The sequence below is a fragment of the Musa acuminata genome, chromosome BXJ3-4 (assembly GCF_036884655.1).
Source record: "Musa acuminata AAA Group cultivar baxijiao chromosome BXJ3-4, Cavendish_Baxijiao_AAA, whole genome shotgun sequence".
NCBI lineage: Eukaryota > Viridiplantae > Streptophyta > Magnoliopsida > Zingiberales > Musaceae > Musa > Musa acuminata.
Window position 1 is genome coordinate 40,337,884 of NC_088352.1, and position 20,098 is coordinate 40,357,981.

Genomic DNA, 20,098 nt, shown 5'->3' on the forward strand with positions numbered 1-20,098 from the left:
GTGCGCTTACCACCACATGCTCCCACTCAATCTATCGTCACACTTTTCCGCCTTCTGCTTCCGATGGCTCTACCGTCCTGCTTGCCTTCGCTCCAAAAGCCGTCTCCTTGCGTCTCCTCCGCTTTCCTTCGCCGACCCCTCCTTCTCGCTTCGACCAAGGGGAAACCGGGTGCTGCCACTTCCCGCCAGAGATGGCGTCGCGGGACAGGGTCGGTGGCGCCGGGACCGATGTCGACTGAGGAAGTGCTTCTGCGTCCAGAGGAGGAGGAGGTGAAGGAGGAATACGATTGGAGGGAGGAGTGGTACCCACTGTATCTGACGGCGGAGGTGCCGGAGGACGCCCCCTTGGCCCACACCGTGTTCGACGAGAAGATCGTTCTGTTTCGGGATGGTAACGGCGTCATCCGGTGCTTCCAAGATCGGTGCCCCCACAGGTACAATTGCTATGTTCTTTCTTGAAATGTGTACTTTGATGATCATTAGAAACTTGGAATTCGATAGCCATGAATCCTCTTGCTCACAAAATCTTCAATTAAGAACGCAATCCTCTCAGCAAATAAACCAACATAGAAACAAATCTCAGCAGGAAGAGGTATCAAGCTAGAACTGAATTGTGTAAGAAAAAGGCCCTTTTTGAATCTTAATCTCTTCTACAATGTCTTTGGACAGCAAGCATTTCCTTTGCGGTTTTCGCAGGGGCCATCTGCATCCATTTGGATGGAGCTCCTACAAGACCTACTGATCTGTTAGGAAAGCTAAAATTGTAGTATAAAATGCTTACATTCAGGGACCAAACTTAGATGAGTATTATGCTTGAATGCAGAATTCCACATTTGTGCTTGAGAATATAATTTGTGGAGGAAGAGGTGAGAGATGACAACACTAAGGGAAGTCGAGAGTTTTCATGTGTAAAAGAAAAGAAAAAGAGATGAAGGCATCAGCTAGTTTAGCTGATGAATCCCATCTTCATCACTTATCCTTTGTAAAAGAAAAAAAAAATAAAAAGAGAGTTTGTGGTGTTTGAATGGCTTAGATCATGTCGGAGATGAGATGGAATGAGCATCTCTTCTGTGGGTGTAGGGGAGTCGGAACAAGGAGCTTGCCATGAAAAAGATATATTTGGTGTTTAATAGTCGAGGAACTCTAAAAAATCAAGGGAATAAAGAAATGAAAACCTGTACTTTAGTTTAGATATAAACTCTATCTATCTTCTAAATGAATACGATATACTTCATCTATCTTCTCTTAATGTATGTGAACATGTTCCATGGCATAGTTTGTTTCAATGATGCTAATTGGACTAGACATTTGTGATGTACAACAAAACCAAATCTAGAGCTTTTGATCATAAAGCTTCTAGGCTGACATGTAAGTATATACTGTCTAGGACCATGAACCGACCACTTAGAAGGCTAGAACTCATCTTTTTTCATTTTTATGACAATCTTGAATTTATCAGCAGAAAGCAATGAATCGGTGTTGAATCTGGAAGGATATAGTCAATCATTAATGTTCAAGAATGATATGCTTATCTTCCTCAAAAGATGATGTAAATTCCATTCTTATTCTGGAGTTCATCGACACATCAGGATGTATTGTCTTAGAAGGGTCCTTAGATGTCCTCAAATGATGTGCAGGTTGGCTAAACTTTCTGAAGGTCAACTCGTTGATGGAAGATTAGAGTGCTTGTATCACGGTTGGCAATTTGGAGATGATGGTAAATGCTTAAAGATACCTCAGGTCTCCATATAGTCCTTTTGTTTGAAACTCTATCATCAATTATTTTGTGAATTTCTTGTATTACTGTATGGCAACTTCTCATCAGTTTACCCTTGACTTAGAAATGTGTCCGTGAAGGACGAAGAGCTACAATTAACATGGAGAAAAAACTTCTCATTTGTGGCTGCAGCTACCAGATGGGGCTCGAATTCCTCGGTCTGCTTGTGTTAGAACCTATGAAACTAGAGACTCTCAGGGAGTCGTATGGGTTTGGATGTCGGACAAGAACCCACCAGATGAGAACAAGCTCCCCTGGTTTGAACACTATGCAAGGCCAGGCTTTCAAGATGTCTCCACAATCCATGAGCTCCCATATGATCACTCGATACTTCTTGAGAACTTCATGGATCCTGCTCATGTTCCTATATCACATGATCGAACAGATTTTTACTCCAAACGAGAGGATGCACAGGCATTGTTGTTTGAGGTGACCAAGCGTAGTGGCAGGGGTTTCGCAGGATCCTGGAGCAAATCAAAGCCTCCAGCTCTGACTAATCTCCTAAGTTTTGAAGCTCCTTGCATTCTTCAAAATAGCAATGAGTACATCGACAAGAATGGCACCAAACAGTATGTCTCGGCTCTCTTCTTATGCCGGCCTACCGGGCAAGGCAAATCCATGGTCATCATACGGTTTGGATCGACACTGAGGTCCCCTATTGTCAGATTGCTTCCAACCTGGTTCTTCCATCAGAATATTTGCAAGGTCCTCGAACAAGACATGGGCTTCTTGTCATCACAGAACGAAATCCTCTGGAAGGAGAAGGCACCAACGGGAAGGTTGTACATCAACCTCAAGTCTTGCGATACTTGGGTTGCCGAGTACAGGAGGTGGAAGGATAAGGTAGGCCATGGCATGCCTTATTTTTTTGGTCATAACTCGTGCTCACTTGCTGAAGACCCTGCAGTTGTAGAGCATGCCCCTGCTGGGCTGACAGCTGGGATTTCTTCTTCCATGCCTGCCAAGGGTGCAACCGGAGACATTCATGCTCCAAACCCTATTAATCGCTACTTCCGCCACATAGTACATTGCAAGGAATGCAGAAGTGCTGTTAAATCATTCCAAGTTTGGAGGAATGCCTTTGTTTTTATGGCTTTTACTTCCATTTCTATGGCCATTCTGGCATCAAGAAGGCAGTGGAAGGCTTTCTTTTTAGTTTCAGCTGCATTTTGCATGGCTGGAGCACATGCATGCTCCTCGGCACTTTCCCTTATCAAAACCAACTTCATTCGGGGCCACAGGAGATTGTAAGTGGAGATTGATTGGATTCTCCTTCTGTAAGATCAACGGATATATACCACACTGGTTGATCACAATTCTGTATAAAAAGCTGTTGAATCTGATCATAAGTTTTGAATGGTTGTTTCGGTGAGTTTCCCTTCTGTGTGCATTCTCAACTTTCTGTAGTTTTGGTCATACTGGTAACATGTACTCGAACTCCCTCATAACATATGATGTGGTGGCTCTCAGTTCTAAGTTATTGCTTCTTGAGATATGATATGATAGTTGAAATCTCTCGGTTATAAGGAATTTATTCTCAAACTAAAATCTAAAGAGGCCACTTGATGTAATAAGTTATTAACGTCCTACATGATTTACATTTGTATGCATTCGATTATCCGAAACGTTAAGATTTTACATTTGTATGCATTCGATTATCCAACGTGACTTTAAGGTATTACCTGCATAAAATTGAGATCAAGAAATATTTTTCAATCTGATTTCCTTTAATGTTTAAGTTAGAGATATATTGATGTGGACATAAGTGATAAAAGAAAAAATAACTCTCTTTTTAATTATCTTAAAGAGTGATAAAAGAAAAAATAACTCTCTTTTTAATTATGTTAAATAATATTTTATGAAATATTTTATGATGAAACGACCACTCATTTTCACCATTCTATGGTTAGTAATGTTTTGGGCGAGATCACACGTGTTCTAGCAAAGCTTTCTGAAGATTGAAAGGAGAATAAACGGAAAAAAACATAACCGAGAACCTCACATGCAGAAGCAAAAGAACGTAGAGATATCAATGTTCACGCTTATTAACCCATCCATGCATGCGTTGGTCGAGGCCTCCGATGCGTCTTCGTCAACCGCGGCCACCCCCGGAGCCAAACCCTGATCCATAACCAGACCCCTCGCCGTAGCCTGAACCAGACGCAGCCCCGTAGCCTCGACCCTGAGCAAAGCCATACCCACCGCCAAATCCATGACCTACTGCGCCACTGGATGATCTCCCATTGGAACCAGTCCATGGGTTGTAAGGACCGAAACCAAAGCCAGATCCGCCATTGGAAGCTGACGTTGATGCTCCACCGGAAGCAGACCACGAGCTGGACCCTGATCCGGAGACGGATGACGACGATGAAGAGCCGGCGTTGGAAGCCGCGTATGAAGCTCCGTCGGAGCCGGAGATTGCTCCTGAAGCAGCATATGATCCCGCTTCAGCAGAGGCCCCCGAGCCTGCCCTCGAGCTCGAGCCTGACGTAGAACTCGCGCCGCTGCCGGAACCGGACCATGCGCCGGAGCCCTGCGTCCCTGAGGTCGAGCCGGAGCTGGAACCGGATTCGGCGGCAGAGCTAGAACCGGAGCTCGAGCCCTCGCCCGACGCGCCATAAGATCCACTCTGTGATCCGGAGAAAGCATTGGAGCCCGCCTGCGAGCCGCCACCTGATGGCGAGGACGAGTCGCAGTCCGGGCCGGAGCGTGCTCTGCCCCTGCTCGGAGCAGTGTAGTATCCGCCACGGGCGGTTGAATCAGCGGCTGAGCCACTACCGGAACCGACAACATCGGATCCGCCACCGTAGGTGGAGCCACCGCCGGCGATCGATCCACCTCCACCTGCGGCAGACGACGCACCGGAGCCACAGCGAGAGCCACAGCGGTTTGAACCAGAAGCAAACCCGATTCCGTCGCCAGCGGCCGAGCCACCAGCGGGCGCACCAAAGGATCCTCCACCGGCAGAAGAACCAAAAGCTGAGCCAGCACCGGAACCGACAACATTGGATCCACCACCATAGGAGGACCCAATGCCGGCACTGCCAGCGGCCGAATCGCCGCCATTGGCAGCAAACGACCCTGCACCTGAGCCCTGACCATAACCACAACCGTGGCCACAGTTCCCAGAACCGGAAGCAAACCCAACGCCATTGCCAGACGAAGCATAAGAATCCCCATTAGGACCGGACCATGCACCGTAGCCCGTCCCGGCGCCTGAGCCGGAAGCAAAAGCAGAGCCGGAGCCGGCGCCGGTGCCGGTGCTACCATCCAGGCCAAGCCCCAGGCCGACGCCGAGCCCGACGCCGCCCCCCAAGCTCACACCCAGATTTTTCCTCACTGACCTGGCTCTCGCCACGCCCGAAGAAAGTAAGAGCGCAAGGAAGATGGCCATAATAGTCTCGCGAGGCGCCATGGTTAATCACTGGTTGATGTGGACGAGGAGGGCTGTTCGGCCGGAGTATTTATGGGCGGGCGAGGGGTGTTAAACTACGAAGAATTCACATGGCGAGAACAGTAAAAGGCTCGCGAGGCCACGTAGACGTGCGATCGGATTTGGCGGCACGTCTGTTGGTCGCGGCCGTCGCCATGTCAAGCGGGACGATGCCCTCGCGTGGGTTCACCTAATTCCTTGGAGGCTCGTCCCTGGTTCCATTTGGCACCAGGAGCATCGATTCGCTGCATATGCACGGACAGAGACCGGAACATTCTGGAAATGGACCGGACCTAGCTTTCTTGGGCCGGTCTCATCATCTTAGTTTAAGCTGAGGGTTTGAGTCCACATATGACATCTTAGCGACTCTCAACGAAAACCTCAAAAGCACTAAAGCATACAAAAGGTCTGAAGATTCTAATAAATGCTTCAAATTGTGCTATCCAATTGTATTATCTACACATTGGCTTCATGAAATTAACATTGCAGAACCAGTATTGTTTTACATGATTCAGAAAACATGAAATATAATCCGAACCTATAAGCTTTGGGACAAATCGGGACTAACATGTTTGCAACTGTCGGATACCGTAGATTAGAGAACTTGCATTATACTACAAGTTCGATTTGGCTAAGATCGGCCCAGAGAAGAAACCGGCGAGGCCTGCCGAGAAATCTGGCTTGCCAAGCCGGCTCTTCATTTTCGTAAACAAAGCCACTCTTTCCGTACAGCTTTAGTGCTGCTTCGTTGTCAACAGCAACATGTACGTAAAGATCATTTATACCTGATACAAAAAAAATACAGCGTAAATAAATTTTGATATTGGGTGAATTCAAGAGTAAAGGGAGTTGTCTGATTAGGCTGCATCATATGTAGTACTCGTGCTTGCGAGTCTCAGGTGGACAAATCACAAGCATAAAACAATTTTCTAAGGCAGTGTTAGTGGGTTCATGTCCAGAAGAATAATGGGTCACCATTTTAGATTATTATTCTAATAAAACAAAAACAAAAAAATCCTCGTCTCTTTCATGGCCTTCAGACCTTTAATTCCATATGTAAGCTCAATCATTTGCTGACCATAACATGTCTAAGATGATAAAAACCAAACTGGTTGGGTATACTCGATAAAATCTGCTTATGAACAACCAAAAATCTTCCTAACTTCTCATTGATGTTGATTAACCTTCTTTATGTCTTAGTGAGAATGTATTTCACCACATAATGATCAACAAGTTAATTATTTTCAAAACACAATTATGCAAAGAAGGATAAATATTCATATTAATGACTCGTAGAAGAGACGATTACCCCAACGGCGAGCAACTGCTTTCGATTTGGAGACTATTGCAAATCCCAAACCATTTCTTTGCAGCTCCTTGGCAACACAGACATTACTTAAATATGCCCTCATGAGACCAGCTCCCAGTACCTGTAAAAGTTGCTTAATTGTGATGAATAAATTAATATCAAGTTTCTTCAAAAGAACAAATATGAAGCAATGGAATACTAACTAAAGCAATCAATAATAAATTGATAAACCTAGACACAAATATAAGTTTGGAAAAGCATACAAAGGATTCATTGTTGCTCGAGTTTATGATCATGTAATCAACAACAAATTAGGAACAATTGTTTAAACCAATTACAAATGAGAAGCCAGTGGTCTTAAACAATTGACCAATCTCATGAACTAAATGAGAGCACACAGCAGACAAACTGTACCTTTGAGAAAAACACATTAGTAGCTTGAAATTGAACCTGCTTGTGAAATTTGAGGTAAACAAGGTAATCTGCTTAAAGGTTATTGCTTTTTGTTTTGAGCAGTCATATGGATCATATAATATTTTACACTTTTCAGCATCCAACATCAGCAACTGCTCTTGCAAAATTAGCTAAATTTATAACTGTGATGAAATATTTGTCCCACAGATAGCTTTCTCTGTGGAATCTTTAGCCCACCAACACAAATGTATCAGGCATCATGCAACATAACTGCATTCTAACCAATTCCATCCATGTGCATATTATTGAAGATTCATCAACAGATTCCATGCAGAAATAACACGGCAAAAACTGTCATTATAGGTAGCTAGAGAACAAAATGGCAACCATTACCCATTCAGACTGAAAGAATCCCAGTAGATAAGGTCAACCAAAACACTTTTTTTTTTACAACAATCAAGAATCAATTCACCATCGAAATACGCTATATGTAGACCATACCTCAGGCCTCTTTCCTGTCAACTCATCAGCTAATTTGAGACATTGGTTGATATCTAGGGTCGCCACAACTGCTCGATCTTCTCCATTTTGAGAAAACTGCATATTCATAAAGCACAAGTGAGACACCTTATAAATGCTTGACATATTTTCACTAAAAAATAACTAACTAAAAGCTACTTTCCTTTACTTTTCTATTCTAAGAAAATCTTGTATTCGTAAATTATGAGAATGTAAACAGTGAAAGATCCATTAGTCAAATCAAGAAAGATAGAAACAGGAAACCTTGATGACACATGTTGGAAGTATTAAAACCTAAAATTGTCTAGCATATAAACAAGTAATCAGATCCTCATTAGTCTACCTCAGTAATCCATACCTTAGAGAAATGATCTTTCAGACAACAACTTAAGTAGGGAAAAGTAAAATGGCCTAGAACTAAACAAAACATTCACCTTATGCAGAGTGATTGGACATAGCCCAAATTTGAAGGGCTGTTTAAAAGGTGAAAAGTCCAAATAACTTGCAATTGCAATTCATTATCTATAACAGTACACTCGTTTAACTGAAACAGAGCTATTTCCAACTCTTCCTTCTCCTCGTAATAATCACAATTCAAAATTGAATTTATATGGCTTAATCATACGGAACTTGAAATACCTGCTATAGTGGCAGTTGAGAAATGCAACCTCATCAATAATCTAACTGTCACCTATATCAAGCGCCATTGACTCAGAGAATGCTATTCATGTTAGAGCACAACAACTTAAAATGAAAATGTATGTGAACTACCAAGACAGAGCCTCAAATAAAAGTGATAAGGGCAAATTAAGGCCCAAATCTCAAAAAAATTATGATTATGCCTACACGATTCTTCATTGATCAAGACACTATTACATCAACCGAAAAAGCTGGAAAACCCTATAAAGATCACATGTCAAATTTAGCTTCCAGTAAGGTGTGAACAGTGATCAGAATAGAATGAAACAGAAGTGCTTTCTCCTGTTGGAGGGATTGCATTGCGTGAAGGACAAATACAATAACTCATTATGACAATAATTGCTTGCATGATTGACTTGAGTTTCAACAGCATTGTTTCATAGACCTGCTAAGTTTAGCATCTTGGCTGCAGTTCACATACCTTTATTTAAAAAACATTATAGTTCTGAACGTAATTTTGAGGGCATAAAAAATCATTGCAGTTTAACTAGTTAGCACCATGCAAAAAACTTGAGGGAGAAACCTGAACTAATACGTCCATGCAAAAACTAAGGTGCATGTGGTGCCCATGCCGACTAGCCGGACTGTCAATAAGTTGGTTCAAGTCTGGTTGGGACCTAACAAACATAAGTAATTTGTTAGGTTGAGTTGAAACAGGTTGGATCAATTTGGGTTCATGATTAAGGACATGTTCTCCATTGTGTTCTCAGACAAATAACTCAAGTGGAATCATATCAGGTGGACTTTCACCTTGTTGTCACAGAAAAACACTTGGCTTGAACTGGACCAACCAGCCAACAGATAAAGATTTCTAGACCAAAGCCCAACCATGAACTGAATGTGTCACCTTAAAAGGGTCAGTTTGGGATTGGTGAAGTGGGATTTCATTTGTTGGTGTTCAAATTTGCCACTTCATAGTTAGCATAATATGCACCACAAGGGCTTAAAAATCAGTCAAATCTATGAGTCAACAAATCATGATGAGTTGACCATCTAAGACCTTGTTAATCAGAGACGTTCTTTTCATAATTACAAACAATTATAATATGCTAAGCCAATGCCTTGGATTGACCCGACGTTTATGGGGAACATTCCTCCTGCATTTTTCTTTGATATGCTTTAATAAATACTTTTTTATTTTAATTTTAGTAGAATTTCACCTATAGGTACTTTATACTTGATTGAGCATTTATTTATACTAAATTGAATATTTATTGTAAGTATCTTAGTACAAATCTTGAGCACTTTTTAAAATATTACTTAGAAGCGAGGAGGAGTAAACCATATAAAAAGATGAGGAGGCAGAACTGCAAATCAATTTACTAGCTCATGCATTGTATGCACTTATAAGCTCTTAAAATACACAACAAGATTACCTGATTGATGATAACAGATCATTGAGAAAGTATTTGTGGACATTGAAAAAGCACTTTTTATTGCAAAGGTCCTATGTGATACATTGAAACAAGGAGCAAGCATAAGCTCCTGTTCTGTACTAATTGCGTGTATAGAAACAATAGTGCAATATGTTCTTGATACATATGCGATACTCCCCTAAATTCATAGCCACCAACATAATAAAGATGCCAAAATTTTAGTTTACGACAGCAGTTGTAAATTATAGTTCATAAAAAGATCATCATACCGTACATGCAGAGCAAAGGCCATCGGCATGGCCTAACAATGGTGATAACGGCAGTGTGGCATTTATGCAAGAAACTCTTTTGAATCCAATCCTTTTACCATCAATGCGATCCTTCAATGCTTCAAACTCCCTCTCTTCCAGATGCCTCCTCTGATCCTAACAGAACTTGAAAACGAATAAATACCATCAGTATCACACACATGAGCTACGAAACCTGAACTTTGACGAACAATTAAAGAGGATTACTTGGAGTTGTTTTTCTCCCTTGAAAATCCTAAGTTCAAACCTATGAAATGCCAAATTCAGATACCAACTAACTAATGGTCGAGGATATCAAGCACCAAAACCCTATTGACTATAAATTTGGCAACGACCATCAAGAAATAGATCGAACAGGGACGAAGATCCAGAGATTTCGGAAATGCTCACCTGGTCACCGGATGACTGGTCAAACTCGTCGTAGAAGGTGCGAACCCGGAGGCGGACGGCCGCAAGGAGCTCGTCATCCGACTCGCACTCCTTCACGGCCAGAGAAGCCGCATCGAGGGCCAGGGGCTCCTGCTGGCAGAAGCGGAAGGCGGCGGGGCTAGCGCCGGCGAAGCCAGCAACCTCGAGAGACGGCCGGATCTGCGGGGCGCAGAGGAAGGGAAGAGCCCCCAGCTCTCTCCAAGACGCAGAACAGGTAGCATTAGGTTTCGGATATGGGAGGATCAAGCGGCGGTACAGATGGATCGGGGAAGAGAGGAGGCGGCGGCGGTCGAAGTGGCGACGAATGGGCCGTGTAGCGGCGGACGAGGAGAGCAGCGCCATCATCGTCGTTTCCTTCTTCGATGGTCTTCTCTCGACCTCAACGCACGAAGAAGAATCTCGTATTTTAATTTATTTATATAGATATAGATGGATAAATAACATGAGATAGTTAAATGAGCAGCTGAGGCGATTTCTCACAGAGGTCCCATATTTTGGGATTTTTTAATATGGTATCTTTTTTTGTATTTTCCGTAAATTATTTTATTTTCATTAAATACTTAAAATCTTATCAAGTAATGTTTTAATTATAACTATGATTAGTATCCGCAAAATTTTAAATTATATATTAATATATTTTTATACATATTAACCTCAAAATCAATTGCTTATAGGTGTGAAGTCGATGAAGTGAAATGATTAGGTTCAAGGTACGAGCGAATCAATCAACCTAAGATGGTGGGAGGGTGTCGCTAAGATAGGAGCAAATCAATCAACCTAAAATGGTGGGAGTGTACCGATGTTTCGAGGTTGACTTGGTACGATACCGGTGAATCAAGCGATACATCCTGATGTATCGAATAATTTTATATATTTTCTTCGTTACTGTAGCATTATAGCACTGCTATAGTGCAATACTGTTGCACTATAACAGTACCGGACGGTCCGCGTATCGATATGCCATCGGATCGATACGTACCACCCGTACCGAGTGGTATCATTCGGTACTGCATATCATGATCGTTGCTAAAAACTTTACGAAGTATATTATAAATATTAATTTAAATATCATTATAATATTTAATATCTTATGAGTGATGATATAAAATTTATCAATAGTTGACATGCGATCGTCACATAAGATCTACATCATTTTTTTTATCTATCTACGTGTAAGAGGATTGATAATAGAAAACAAAAACTTCATTCTCATTTATTATGATAAAAAATAGAAACATAAGTTCTTTCTGTTTCATAAAAAAATTATTATTTAAATTTTCTTTATTCAAAAGTATAAAAAATATCATAAACAAGAAAAAAGATAACTGCCTGAGGAAAATTATTCTAGCTGACATTTGAAAACTTTAATTTTGCTAACTTGGCGTTAGTTGGAAAACCCTCCTCGCCTTGATATTCGTGGATTGAAGACCATTTCAAAATCATTTCGAATCCATCTCGAGCTATTTTAAGATATCTTAGAAGTATGATATTTGTTCATTAAAGATGTTTCTATACTCGGGTTATGACCATGTTGATTAAAACGTCAGTAATAAAAATCGTATATGAATCTTTAATGACAGGTGCTCCATTCGACAACCAATTTTGTTCGTTTCTTGGTGATCATAGATAGAACTGGAATCTGATTTCTACAGGCAATTTGTGTCCCTTTGGTCTTCGTAATCCATGCTAACAATTTGATACATCGATACACAGGTGATTTCCATGCCTGCTTATCTTCTTTAGCGGTGACTGCTTGCGGCAGGACCGGGTTGAACACGGGCGAAGATGGCTGTTGGTGGAGCCTGTCCTTTGTGTTCGCGTCCACTCTGTCCCCGCTCGGCCTCCACGATGTCGCCATCGTCTCTTCGAGCCGTGCCTACCTTGTGTTCGACCGCAGACAACGCCATGATGAGAAGCGCATGTCATTCGTAGCAAGGTACGAGTTAGGTAGATGTTGTCATGATGAGACACGTAGATGTTGTCTTCTCTGCCTGGCCTGTGTGCTCACCGAGACGAAGACGACGGAGACCCAGTAACTCGATCCAGTCAACTCTTGGTGTTGGATCCACGCTGAGGCTCTCATGCTTTTAACACGTTCAGGATTCCAGGAAGTCGTCAAGGGCGGGCTGGAATCGTCGCATCCAAATGATAAATCGGTCAACGTCAACCCCCTTCGCCTTTTTCTCTCACTCGCGGTCCGTTCCATTCTATCCCACTCTCCTCTCGGCTCTCGGCTCTCGGCTCTCGTCTCTCTCTCTCTCTCTCTCCCCATAAGGAAGAGCCAAAGGCTTGTAATAGTTCTGATTTGGCAGGGATAGATGACGAGGGATAAACGGGGATTGGGTTCGGATACCAGCGAGAAGGACGATTTGCACCCCGAGAACAAGCGGCTTAAGGTCCCCGCACTTGCGAGGTAAAATTATCGGAAACATGAAAAAAGTGCTTTTTTTTTTTTTTCTGTTTCTTCAGGGAAACGTTGTGATTCTTGGCATGTTTTGTGATAGTTTGAGGATGATTTCTTACTTCCCAAAAGATCTGCAAGTTCTTGGACCACTAAAATGTTGCATTTGGTAGGGAATTCTATGTGATTCAGGTTGAATGTTCTGAGCGATCCTTTAGCTGCGAGCTAGAGGAAGGACATCCAAAAAATTCTTTGAAGTTGGTATCTTCTAGCTGAGAAGATCAGAGTCTCTTCCTTGCTGCTGCGAGCTACTCTTTTCTTGCTCGTGCATCCTTCGCATTCTCATTCTTTTTGGAAGAGAGAAAATTTGATGTGACCAGTTGAAGTTTTTTACCCTTAAATGTCAATCATGCGAAACTAGTTCCATCAATTTGTGTCAGAGATTGGACATGTTACTATTCCAGGGTCTCGAACTCATCAGCAAGGGGCTGAACATTGATTAATTGTGTAATTAGATGAAGTTGGTTTTCCTGCTTTAAGACGAGAGAGCCCGTCGTTCAATAATACTAAGAAAAGACAGCTTGGCTTTCTCTATAGTCTATGGAGAATAGATCTTTAAACAAACAAAAGAAATGCTTGGAAAATTTTAATCCATTTTTACCCTTTGAACATATATCAAATCATTTATATGTTGTTCACAAATATTAATAGCTGATCTATCTATCTCTTTTGATTATTCAGCTATTTCAGAACGTTTTTTCTTGTCATTAAACTTTTAGAATTTTCATATGAATTTTTATTCACTTTTAGAAATTTCATATGAATTTTTATATGTTACCCTTTGAACATATATCAAAGCATATTTATGTTGTTCACAAATATTAATAGCCAGTCTGTCTATCTCTTTGGATTATTCAGCTATATAAGTTAATTGACCGACAGATGCTTGTTTTTTTTTCTTTTTGATTACATGTTGTGTTCAAAGTTCTGTGCACTTTGCAGAGTAATCATCGAAGCCTTGCAAATGGATGGTCTGCAGAGAATTTGTTCATCACTGGAGCCCATCATTCGTATAGTTGTATGACATATGTTTATTTCATGTCAGATTTCTTGAAACCATATTTAATGTGAAGTATTCTATAATTGGTGATCTAAGTTAGCAATTCATCACCACAAGGGCTTTTCCTGCACCATGGTTACTGGGAAATATTCTTGGTGAAATTGGCATTTTATTGGCATTCTTTGTTTCCCTCATATTATTACTATATTTTAAACTCCTACTAGTTTCCTTTTGGAACTTACCAATGAGGTTTATGCCATATAGTTATAGTGATAACATTCTTTTCTAAACTTAACAAAGCAAGCATTCCATCTTCCTATTTACTGCTAACTGGTTTTGGTATTTCTGTTGTTAGCATTAGATAACTTATGTGATTCATTTTTTCTTGGTCGTTTGCATTTAATGGAATCAATTAAATATTTAGTTAAGTTAAATATTAAATTACAATTGATGTTAATAAAAAGCTTGCCTCAAATATCTATTTGTGCAACACTTTTCAAAGAGAAATGTGTCCCTTATCGCCTTGTGTCTGATAATTTATCTGTTATTTAATCTTGAGTATTGTAGGAAACACAAATTAACTGTAAGAAAGGGGACACATATCTTTTGTCACTGCCTCTTTTAAGTGACCTAAATTTTTATCGGTAATATGATTCATTTCTTCCTTAACCACGAATCTGATGCTGTCTTATCATGTTTTAATAGGTCAGCGAAGAAGTGGAGCGAGCTCTAGCAAAGTTGGGTGCTGTTAGGAATGGGGAAAGGTACAGACGCCATACTATATTGATCTAATGGAACCTTTGCTATTAGTTGGTGTAGATAACTGACCATAGTTTTACATAAATACAATCTTTTCCCTTCTACTAAATGTTTTAAATAGAGGTTATATTATAAATGGCGTGTCTGCCTACTTTGAACTAGGTTTAATAAATACAAAACAGAGACTTATGGTTGGACATTGTGAGAAGTTGCATTGCGTTGTACTTGTATTTTTTTAAGCTTAAACCATGCTTTCAAATGATTCAACAAAAAAATTGTTGTTCAAAAGCTATTGGATTTTGAAAATATAGAAGAAACACTCATTCTAAGTGGGACATGACTTATAGACCACATGATACACTTGTCTGCCGCTAAAATGATTAATGCCACAATCTATTTGTGATGTTGAGAGGAAGTGGAATTTAGAATGTTAAACTAAAGAATATGTGGGATAATTTCATTATGATGTTTACTTTTGGAAGGGACATTTATCCACTCAAGCAAAAGTTTGGTGGCTGAAGTTTTATCAGTTGTTCATTGTTTGGTACCATCTACTAGAGCTTAGCAAATCCACAAATGAGAGATTTTACAACTTTAATTAGCTTGTTTATCTGAAGTTGTACCTTTGGAGTTGTTTTCTTGGTTTGCCCTTTTTCATATAAATGAAGGTGGATCCTTAGCAAGATTTATCATGAAAATTGTAAACCAAAATTGGATATAAGTATTTCCTAAATAAGTGAAGTGCACTTTTGTTTAGAATATCTATTTTTCTTTTTTAACCTGCCTTTCTAATTCTGAGGTACAATTTCCTACAAATTCAATAACTATATGAGTTGATGATCCTAGAGAAAAGTCACAACAATTCAAGTTGGGCTGATCTCTTAAGGGACTGTATGCTAAATGATGATTAATAATAAATACATAATAGATTAAAATAAAAATAATCAAGAATTAGTCAAAAGTATTGGCTAGCTTAGGTATACACACACACACCATCTAAAAGACCAATATGGTTATGCTGCTTCACTTACCTAGAACCATCTCAAAGACACAGATTCTAGCTGCTTCTGGGCATTCGAGGCAGCATGTCTGAGTGTATTTGCTACATACTCGGTCAGATTCATGTCTGAATTTACCATTGTCTTACATTATTCTTCAAAGTAATTTGATCTCCAATTTAAAGTAGAAAAATATGTTTCAACTTTCAACAGCTTTAGTCAATCATCGAAGCAATCAAACAAATATTTAGTGGCAAGTGATATCAAGTCTTCATGATTATCAATTATGGCATCAGTATTACTTCTAGAATCAGTAATGAGCTGCTAACTAAATTAAATGTACATCCGAGCTATGTTTATTCTAACGTTGTCATTAAGCTTGCTACCCCTTGAGTTGAGAAATATGTGATTGGTGATAACTAGGGAGCACTCATCCATGTCAAACTACTATAGTACTCCAAGATTGGCACCTGAGGGCTTCTATTATGTTCTGAACTACCTAATTGTATACTTCTGAAAGCATTTCCTTTTTAATTGATCAGTCATTATTTGACAATGGTAGCATCATCTGCAAATACTGCTGTAAAAATGCCAATGCACTTATAACTTTTGTAATATTTGGAATCATATTTTCTCAAGCCGATTTCAGAGTTTTATCACTATCTTATTATCAATACTAGCTTAAACTAAGTTTATCATTGTATGAGCTTTTCTTATGAGAGAGTTTTGTGCAATGTGTTGCTCATTCCTCACCTTGGTCTTTATTAATGGAAACTATGATTGATAGTATGTCATATTTTAAGATGAAATTAATAGGTCACTTGCAGTGTCTGTTACTAGGGTAGAAAAATCATGTTCTCGGCTAGCGGAATATTCTCTATAATGTTCCAGAATTATATATTACAAATGAAAAATGTAGGTGTTTGCCCACACCAATTGAAGGGCCTGATGGAAGAAATCTGCAGCTCCATTTCACCACTAGGCTATCCCTTCCTATTATTACTGGAGGAGAAATAGAAGGGGAGGATGGAGCAATTATTCATATAGTTTTGGTTGATGCAAACACTGGCTGTGTTGTGAACTCAGGACCTGAGGCATCTGCAAAATTAGATGTTTTAGTTCTTGATGGTGATTTTAACTTCGAAGATAATGATAGTTGGACAGAAGATGAATTTAAGAGGCATATAGTCAAAGAACGCAAAGGAAAGAGACCACTTCTGACAGGGGACTTGCAGGTTTCTCTGAAAGAAGGTGTGGGTACCCTCGGAAAGCTTAACTTTACTGATAATTCTTGTTGGATCCGGAGTAGAACATTCAGGCTTGCCTTGAAGATTGCCGCAGGCTGCTGCAAGGGTACTCGTGTACGCGAAGCAAAGACAGAAGCATTCATGGTTAAGGAACGCAGAGGTCAATGTATGCCTGCCACCCTTTGTCTTTGTTGATTTCCTTTTCATTTGGATACATATATTTTTTATTCCTCAAACATTTTTATAGTACACAAGAAACACCATCCTCCTGCTTTAGGAGATGAAATTTGGAGATTGGAAAACATTGCTAAGGATGGTTCATTTCACAATAAGTTGAATACAAGTGGAATTCGAACTGTTGAAGATTTCCTAAAGTTTGTTGCTAGAGATGCACAAGGACTGCGTGATGTAAGTTTTGACATATGGTTTCTTCAGTACTTTCTTTTTTATTTTGTCTTTTTGTCTAATGCATTCGTCATGTGATTCTAGATGCTTGGAAGCAGTATGTCAGATAAGATGTGGAGAAAACTTGTGGAGCATGCAAACACTTCTGTTTTAGGTGGAAAATATTATGTATGCTATTTGGATGAGACAAGAAATGTTGGTGCTGTTTTCAACGATAGATATGTGTTTTGTGGCCTAATTGATGGGGGGCAGTTCAATTCAACAGAATGCCTTATCGATGGTCGTCAGAAGGTGAAGTGTATCTGCACATCTTATCTTGCTGTTATATATCGTTGCTTGTGGTATTTCAATTACAGTTCATGACAGCTACTGATGTTAATCTCAAATAATCTGTGTCCTGGTATATGACATTTTCATGTGAGATTGAAGAAAAATCAGTTTCTATGATTATCCGTTTTCATCATATGTACTATTTGTAATAGTTTGCTAAAAATTTGTTTCATAGGGATACTATTTTGGTTGTTACAGAAATGCTACTGCTTTAAACATGTTTGCACAACTCCCCAATCTACCAATAAATTATCCTAGGTCTTCTACATCATATGAGTTACACTTCTTGAAGTAGTTTATTTAAACCTTGGATTGTAAGTAATATTGCCAAACTAGATCATGTATCATTAAATTAATTAAGCCTTAGAGAAATGAGTTTAACTGGCTGCATACATTGACCCTCCTATTTGGCAGGGGCCTCATGCACTGAACCACCCCAAACCTTGAAGGAACAAGTATATTTTAATGGTGGTGTTGTGGTTTGCTACATATTTATTCTGTAGAGGATAGCGAGTGTTCAGCAGACTAGTTTAAGCTGATATAGGCTGAAATATAACTGCCATCTTCTGCTTGCACATTTTCTCCTGGTTGTTTATGGTTGTTTCATTTTCCTTTTAGGTAGATCCTACAAGTCCTTAGACCACTGTCTAATACATTAATAATCTCTTATTAAACAAGTGGAAATAGATGTTAAGAAGCAGTATCGCTGAAATCTCATTGGAGATGCAAAATATAAACATGTAAATCCTCCATGGTTCATGGTAATGAATGTAAATTGGCCATTCCAATTAGAGGGAGGTTTGACAGAGGTAAATGCCATAAATTAGCTCCTCCTGTTCTGCTGGTTTTTTTCTTATTTTTTTCACAAGAAGTACATCAAAATTTAATTAAATTATCAATATAAGCTGAGAGAATGATGGCATGTGTCCTTTATCCATTTCAGGATTTGGCAGATAAGTTGGTCAAGAAGGCATATGACAATTGGGCAGCTGTTATCATATATGATGGTAAAGACCTTCTAAAGGTTACAGAAAGTGAGACGGCGTCTGCTTCACAAAAAGAACCTCTGTTGCCTTCAGCAGATTGTTCTTCTTCATATGATCTGCAAGTCTCTCAGATTCCTAATCCAGAGCAGTGTCCAGTTATCAGAGATGCAGTAGCAGGTGAGCCTTTCAACGTCACTTAAGTACCAGATGACTAAAATATTCATAGTATAATTGCTTACTGCCATATTGGTTGACCTTGAACTTAAGTATCAAAATACTGCAGAACATTTCCCTTTTTGGCCTTTTATGTATCTCTCAACTTCTTCCCTGCCTTTCGGGGACTTCAAATGAAGCGTGCAACTTTACAGACTTGACTATGACTTTATTTTCCTCGTCGTTCAGAAGGTGTTTCCACAGAAGACAACACTGGTCTTCAGCCATTCAACCAGACTGAACAACGTCCAGATACAAGTATCAACCATGACTGGCCTCAACCGGATGCCCACTCTACAGATGACTTCCCAGATTTTATTCGCTCGATAAGCCAGCCATTGTTCGAGGACATATTTCATTCACTTGATGATATCTGCACGGGTGGAGCTTCCACAAGCCTCCATGGTGGATTTGACTTCTCATCGTGCACGCCTTTGTGGTCGCCTGAATTCAACTTGGACCATTATCAGAACAGCACATCCGGTAGAGCTGTTGGGTGGCTTAAGATCACTAAGATCGCTGCAGCTATAAGATGGGCACTTTTCATCCGCAAGAAGGCTGCTGACAGGAGAAAAGCTAAGCTTGTTGAGCTAGAACAGTAGCATAATTAATGTGTATCATAATTGTGAAACTGGTCATTTGGTACTGCTTCCAAGCTATATTATTCGGATACATGCATGATCATGAATTAGCTTCTCAGTTCCAGGATAAACATCAGTTAGGTCATCAACCAAGATGCTTAAAGTTGTCATGGGACCAGTTCAAATAATGATAATCTTGTGTTGTTTGAGTTCTTTTAAATAGGTTTTCAGCAGTACGATCCAAGGTGGCATGATATGGGATCTTATGAACAGGTGTTTTGACTGTTTGCTACTGTAAGAGCTATTAAGGCTGGGACTGCTGTTCTTGAAAGAGGCAGAAGGAAGCAATATTACTATTATATCAACATCGCTGCAAAAATGAGCCGATATGAATACAATGCTTCATATACGACCTCTGAAAAGAATCGATTGAAAGTAGCATGAGAACACAAGACAGCAATGAAGAGAAACACACCGACCGAATCAATTAAATACTCTCTTACAGAAAGAAGAGTGTTCTTTGGAGTTGGTGATGGGTGAGTGAATGAGCCACAGCCCTCCATCAAAATGCGTGCAGAGAGAATAATAATAACAATACGATCGCAGAGTCCACGTGCAAATCCACATGCTTCTCTGACACTCCTGTTAATATATTTCTTCTGCAATATGCTACTAATCTATTTCTATTTCTTCGCCATCGCAGTGCAAGCGGGTCACGATCTTGAGCTTATTATGTATAATGCTATATAATTTATGCTCAAATAGCTTCCTATGTTAGAACAACTTCTAATTATTAATACCCTAAAATACACACACGCTCGACAAAAAGAAAGCTTTAATTGCCGTGCGCCTGC

The 20,098-nt window shown here is 40.0% G+C and overlaps 3 protein-coding genes across 5 annotated transcripts; 2 read left to right on the forward strand and 1 right to left on the reverse strand.

Annotated features, from left to right (window-relative positions):
* The first annotated feature begins 63 nt into the window (after nt 1–63).
* LOC135635591 (protein TIC 55, chloroplastic-like) lies at nt 64–3,159 on the forward strand. The gene is made up of 3 exons (XM_065146771.1): nt 64–434; nt 1,638–1,740; nt 1,910–3,159. Exons 1-3 carry the CDS (start codon nt 64–66, stop codon nt 3,026–3,028), a joined length of 1,593 nt encoding a protein of 530 aa, XP_065002843.1. The 3' UTR covers nt 3,029–3,159.
* Nucleotides 476–10,666, reverse strand: LOC135635593 (GCN5-related N-acetyltransferase 7, chloroplastic-like). Of its 2 annotated transcripts, none has more exons than XM_065146776.1 (5): nt 10,226–10,666; nt 9,797–9,952; nt 7,435–7,530; nt 6,520–6,640; nt 476–726 (listed from the first exon to the last, which is right to left on the reverse strand). In XM_065146776.1, the coding sequence occupies exons 1-5, from the start codon at nt 10,607–10,609 to the stop codon at nt 641–643; spliced, it is 843 nt and encodes a 280-aa protein (XP_065002848.1). In that variant the 5' UTR covers nt 10,610–10,666; the 3' UTR covers nt 476–640. The 2 variants fall into 2 exon arrangements, with proteins under 2 accessions (XP_065002848.1, XP_065002847.1); XM_065146775.1 differs by lacking the exon at nt 476–726 and adding an exon at nt 5,609–5,995.
* Nucleotides 10,667–12,278: 1,612 nt separating this feature from the next.
* Nucleotides 12,279–19,464, forward strand: LOC103983172 (calmodulin-binding protein 60 C). 2 transcript variants are annotated; one of them, XM_009400363.3, is made up of 9 exons: nt 12,279–12,459; nt 12,577–12,677; nt 13,668–13,743; nt 14,431–14,489; nt 16,402–16,895; nt 16,977–17,137; nt 17,219–17,425; nt 18,408–18,627; nt 18,853–19,464. In XM_009400363.3, exons 2-9 carry the CDS (start codon nt 12,583–12,585, stop codon nt 19,263–19,265), a joined length of 1,725 nt encoding a protein of 574 aa, XP_009398638.2. In that variant the 5' UTR covers nt 12,279–12,459; nt 12,577–12,582; the 3' UTR covers nt 19,266–19,464. The 2 variants fall into 2 exon arrangements, with proteins under 2 accessions (XP_009398638.2, XP_065001820.1); XM_065145748.1 differs by lacking the exon at nt 12,279–12,459 and having other exon boundaries at nt 12,466–12,677.
* The last annotated feature ends 634 nt before the right edge of the window (nt 19,465–20,098 follow it).

Excerpts from the sequence above, each read along its gene's own strand:
- LOC135635591 (XM_065146771.1), top strand. The coding sequence starts at position 64 with ATGGCTCTACCGTCCTGCTTGCCTTCGCTCCAAAAGCCGTCTCCTTGC. Across the intron at positions 435-1,637 it reads CAAGATCGGTGCCCCCACAG|GTTGGCTAAACTTTCTGAAG; the intron begins GTACAATTGCTA and ends AATGATGTGCAG. Across the intron at positions 1,741-1,909 it reads AATGCTTAAAGATACCTCAG|CTACCAGATGGGGCTCGAAT; the intron begins GTCTCCATATAG and ends TTGTGGCTGCAG.
- LOC135635593 (XM_065146775.1), bottom strand. The coding sequence starts at position 10,609 with ATGATGGCGCTGCTCTCCTCGTCCGCCGCTACACGGCCCATTCGTCGC. Across the intron at positions 9,953-10,225 it reads ACCAGTCATCCGGTGACCAG|GATCAGAGGAGGCATCTGGA; the intron begins GTGAGCATTTCC and ends AAGTTCTGTTAG. Across the intron at positions 6,641-7,434 it reads TGACAGGAAAGAGGCCTGAG|GTACTGGGAGCTGGTCTCAT; the intron begins GTATGGTCTACA and ends CAACTTTTACAG.
- LOC103983172 (XM_009400363.3), top strand. The coding sequence starts at position 12,583 with ATGACGAGGGATAAACGGGGATTGGGTTCGGATACCAGCGAGAAGGAC. Across the intron at positions 12,678-13,667 it reads AAGGTCCCCGCACTTGCGAG|AGTAATCATCGAAGCCTTGC; the intron begins GTAAAATTATCG and ends TGCACTTTGCAG. Across the intron at positions 16,896-16,976 it reads TAAGGAACGCAGAGGTCAAT|TACACAAGAAACACCATCCT; the intron begins GTATGCCTGCCA and ends ACATTTTTATAG.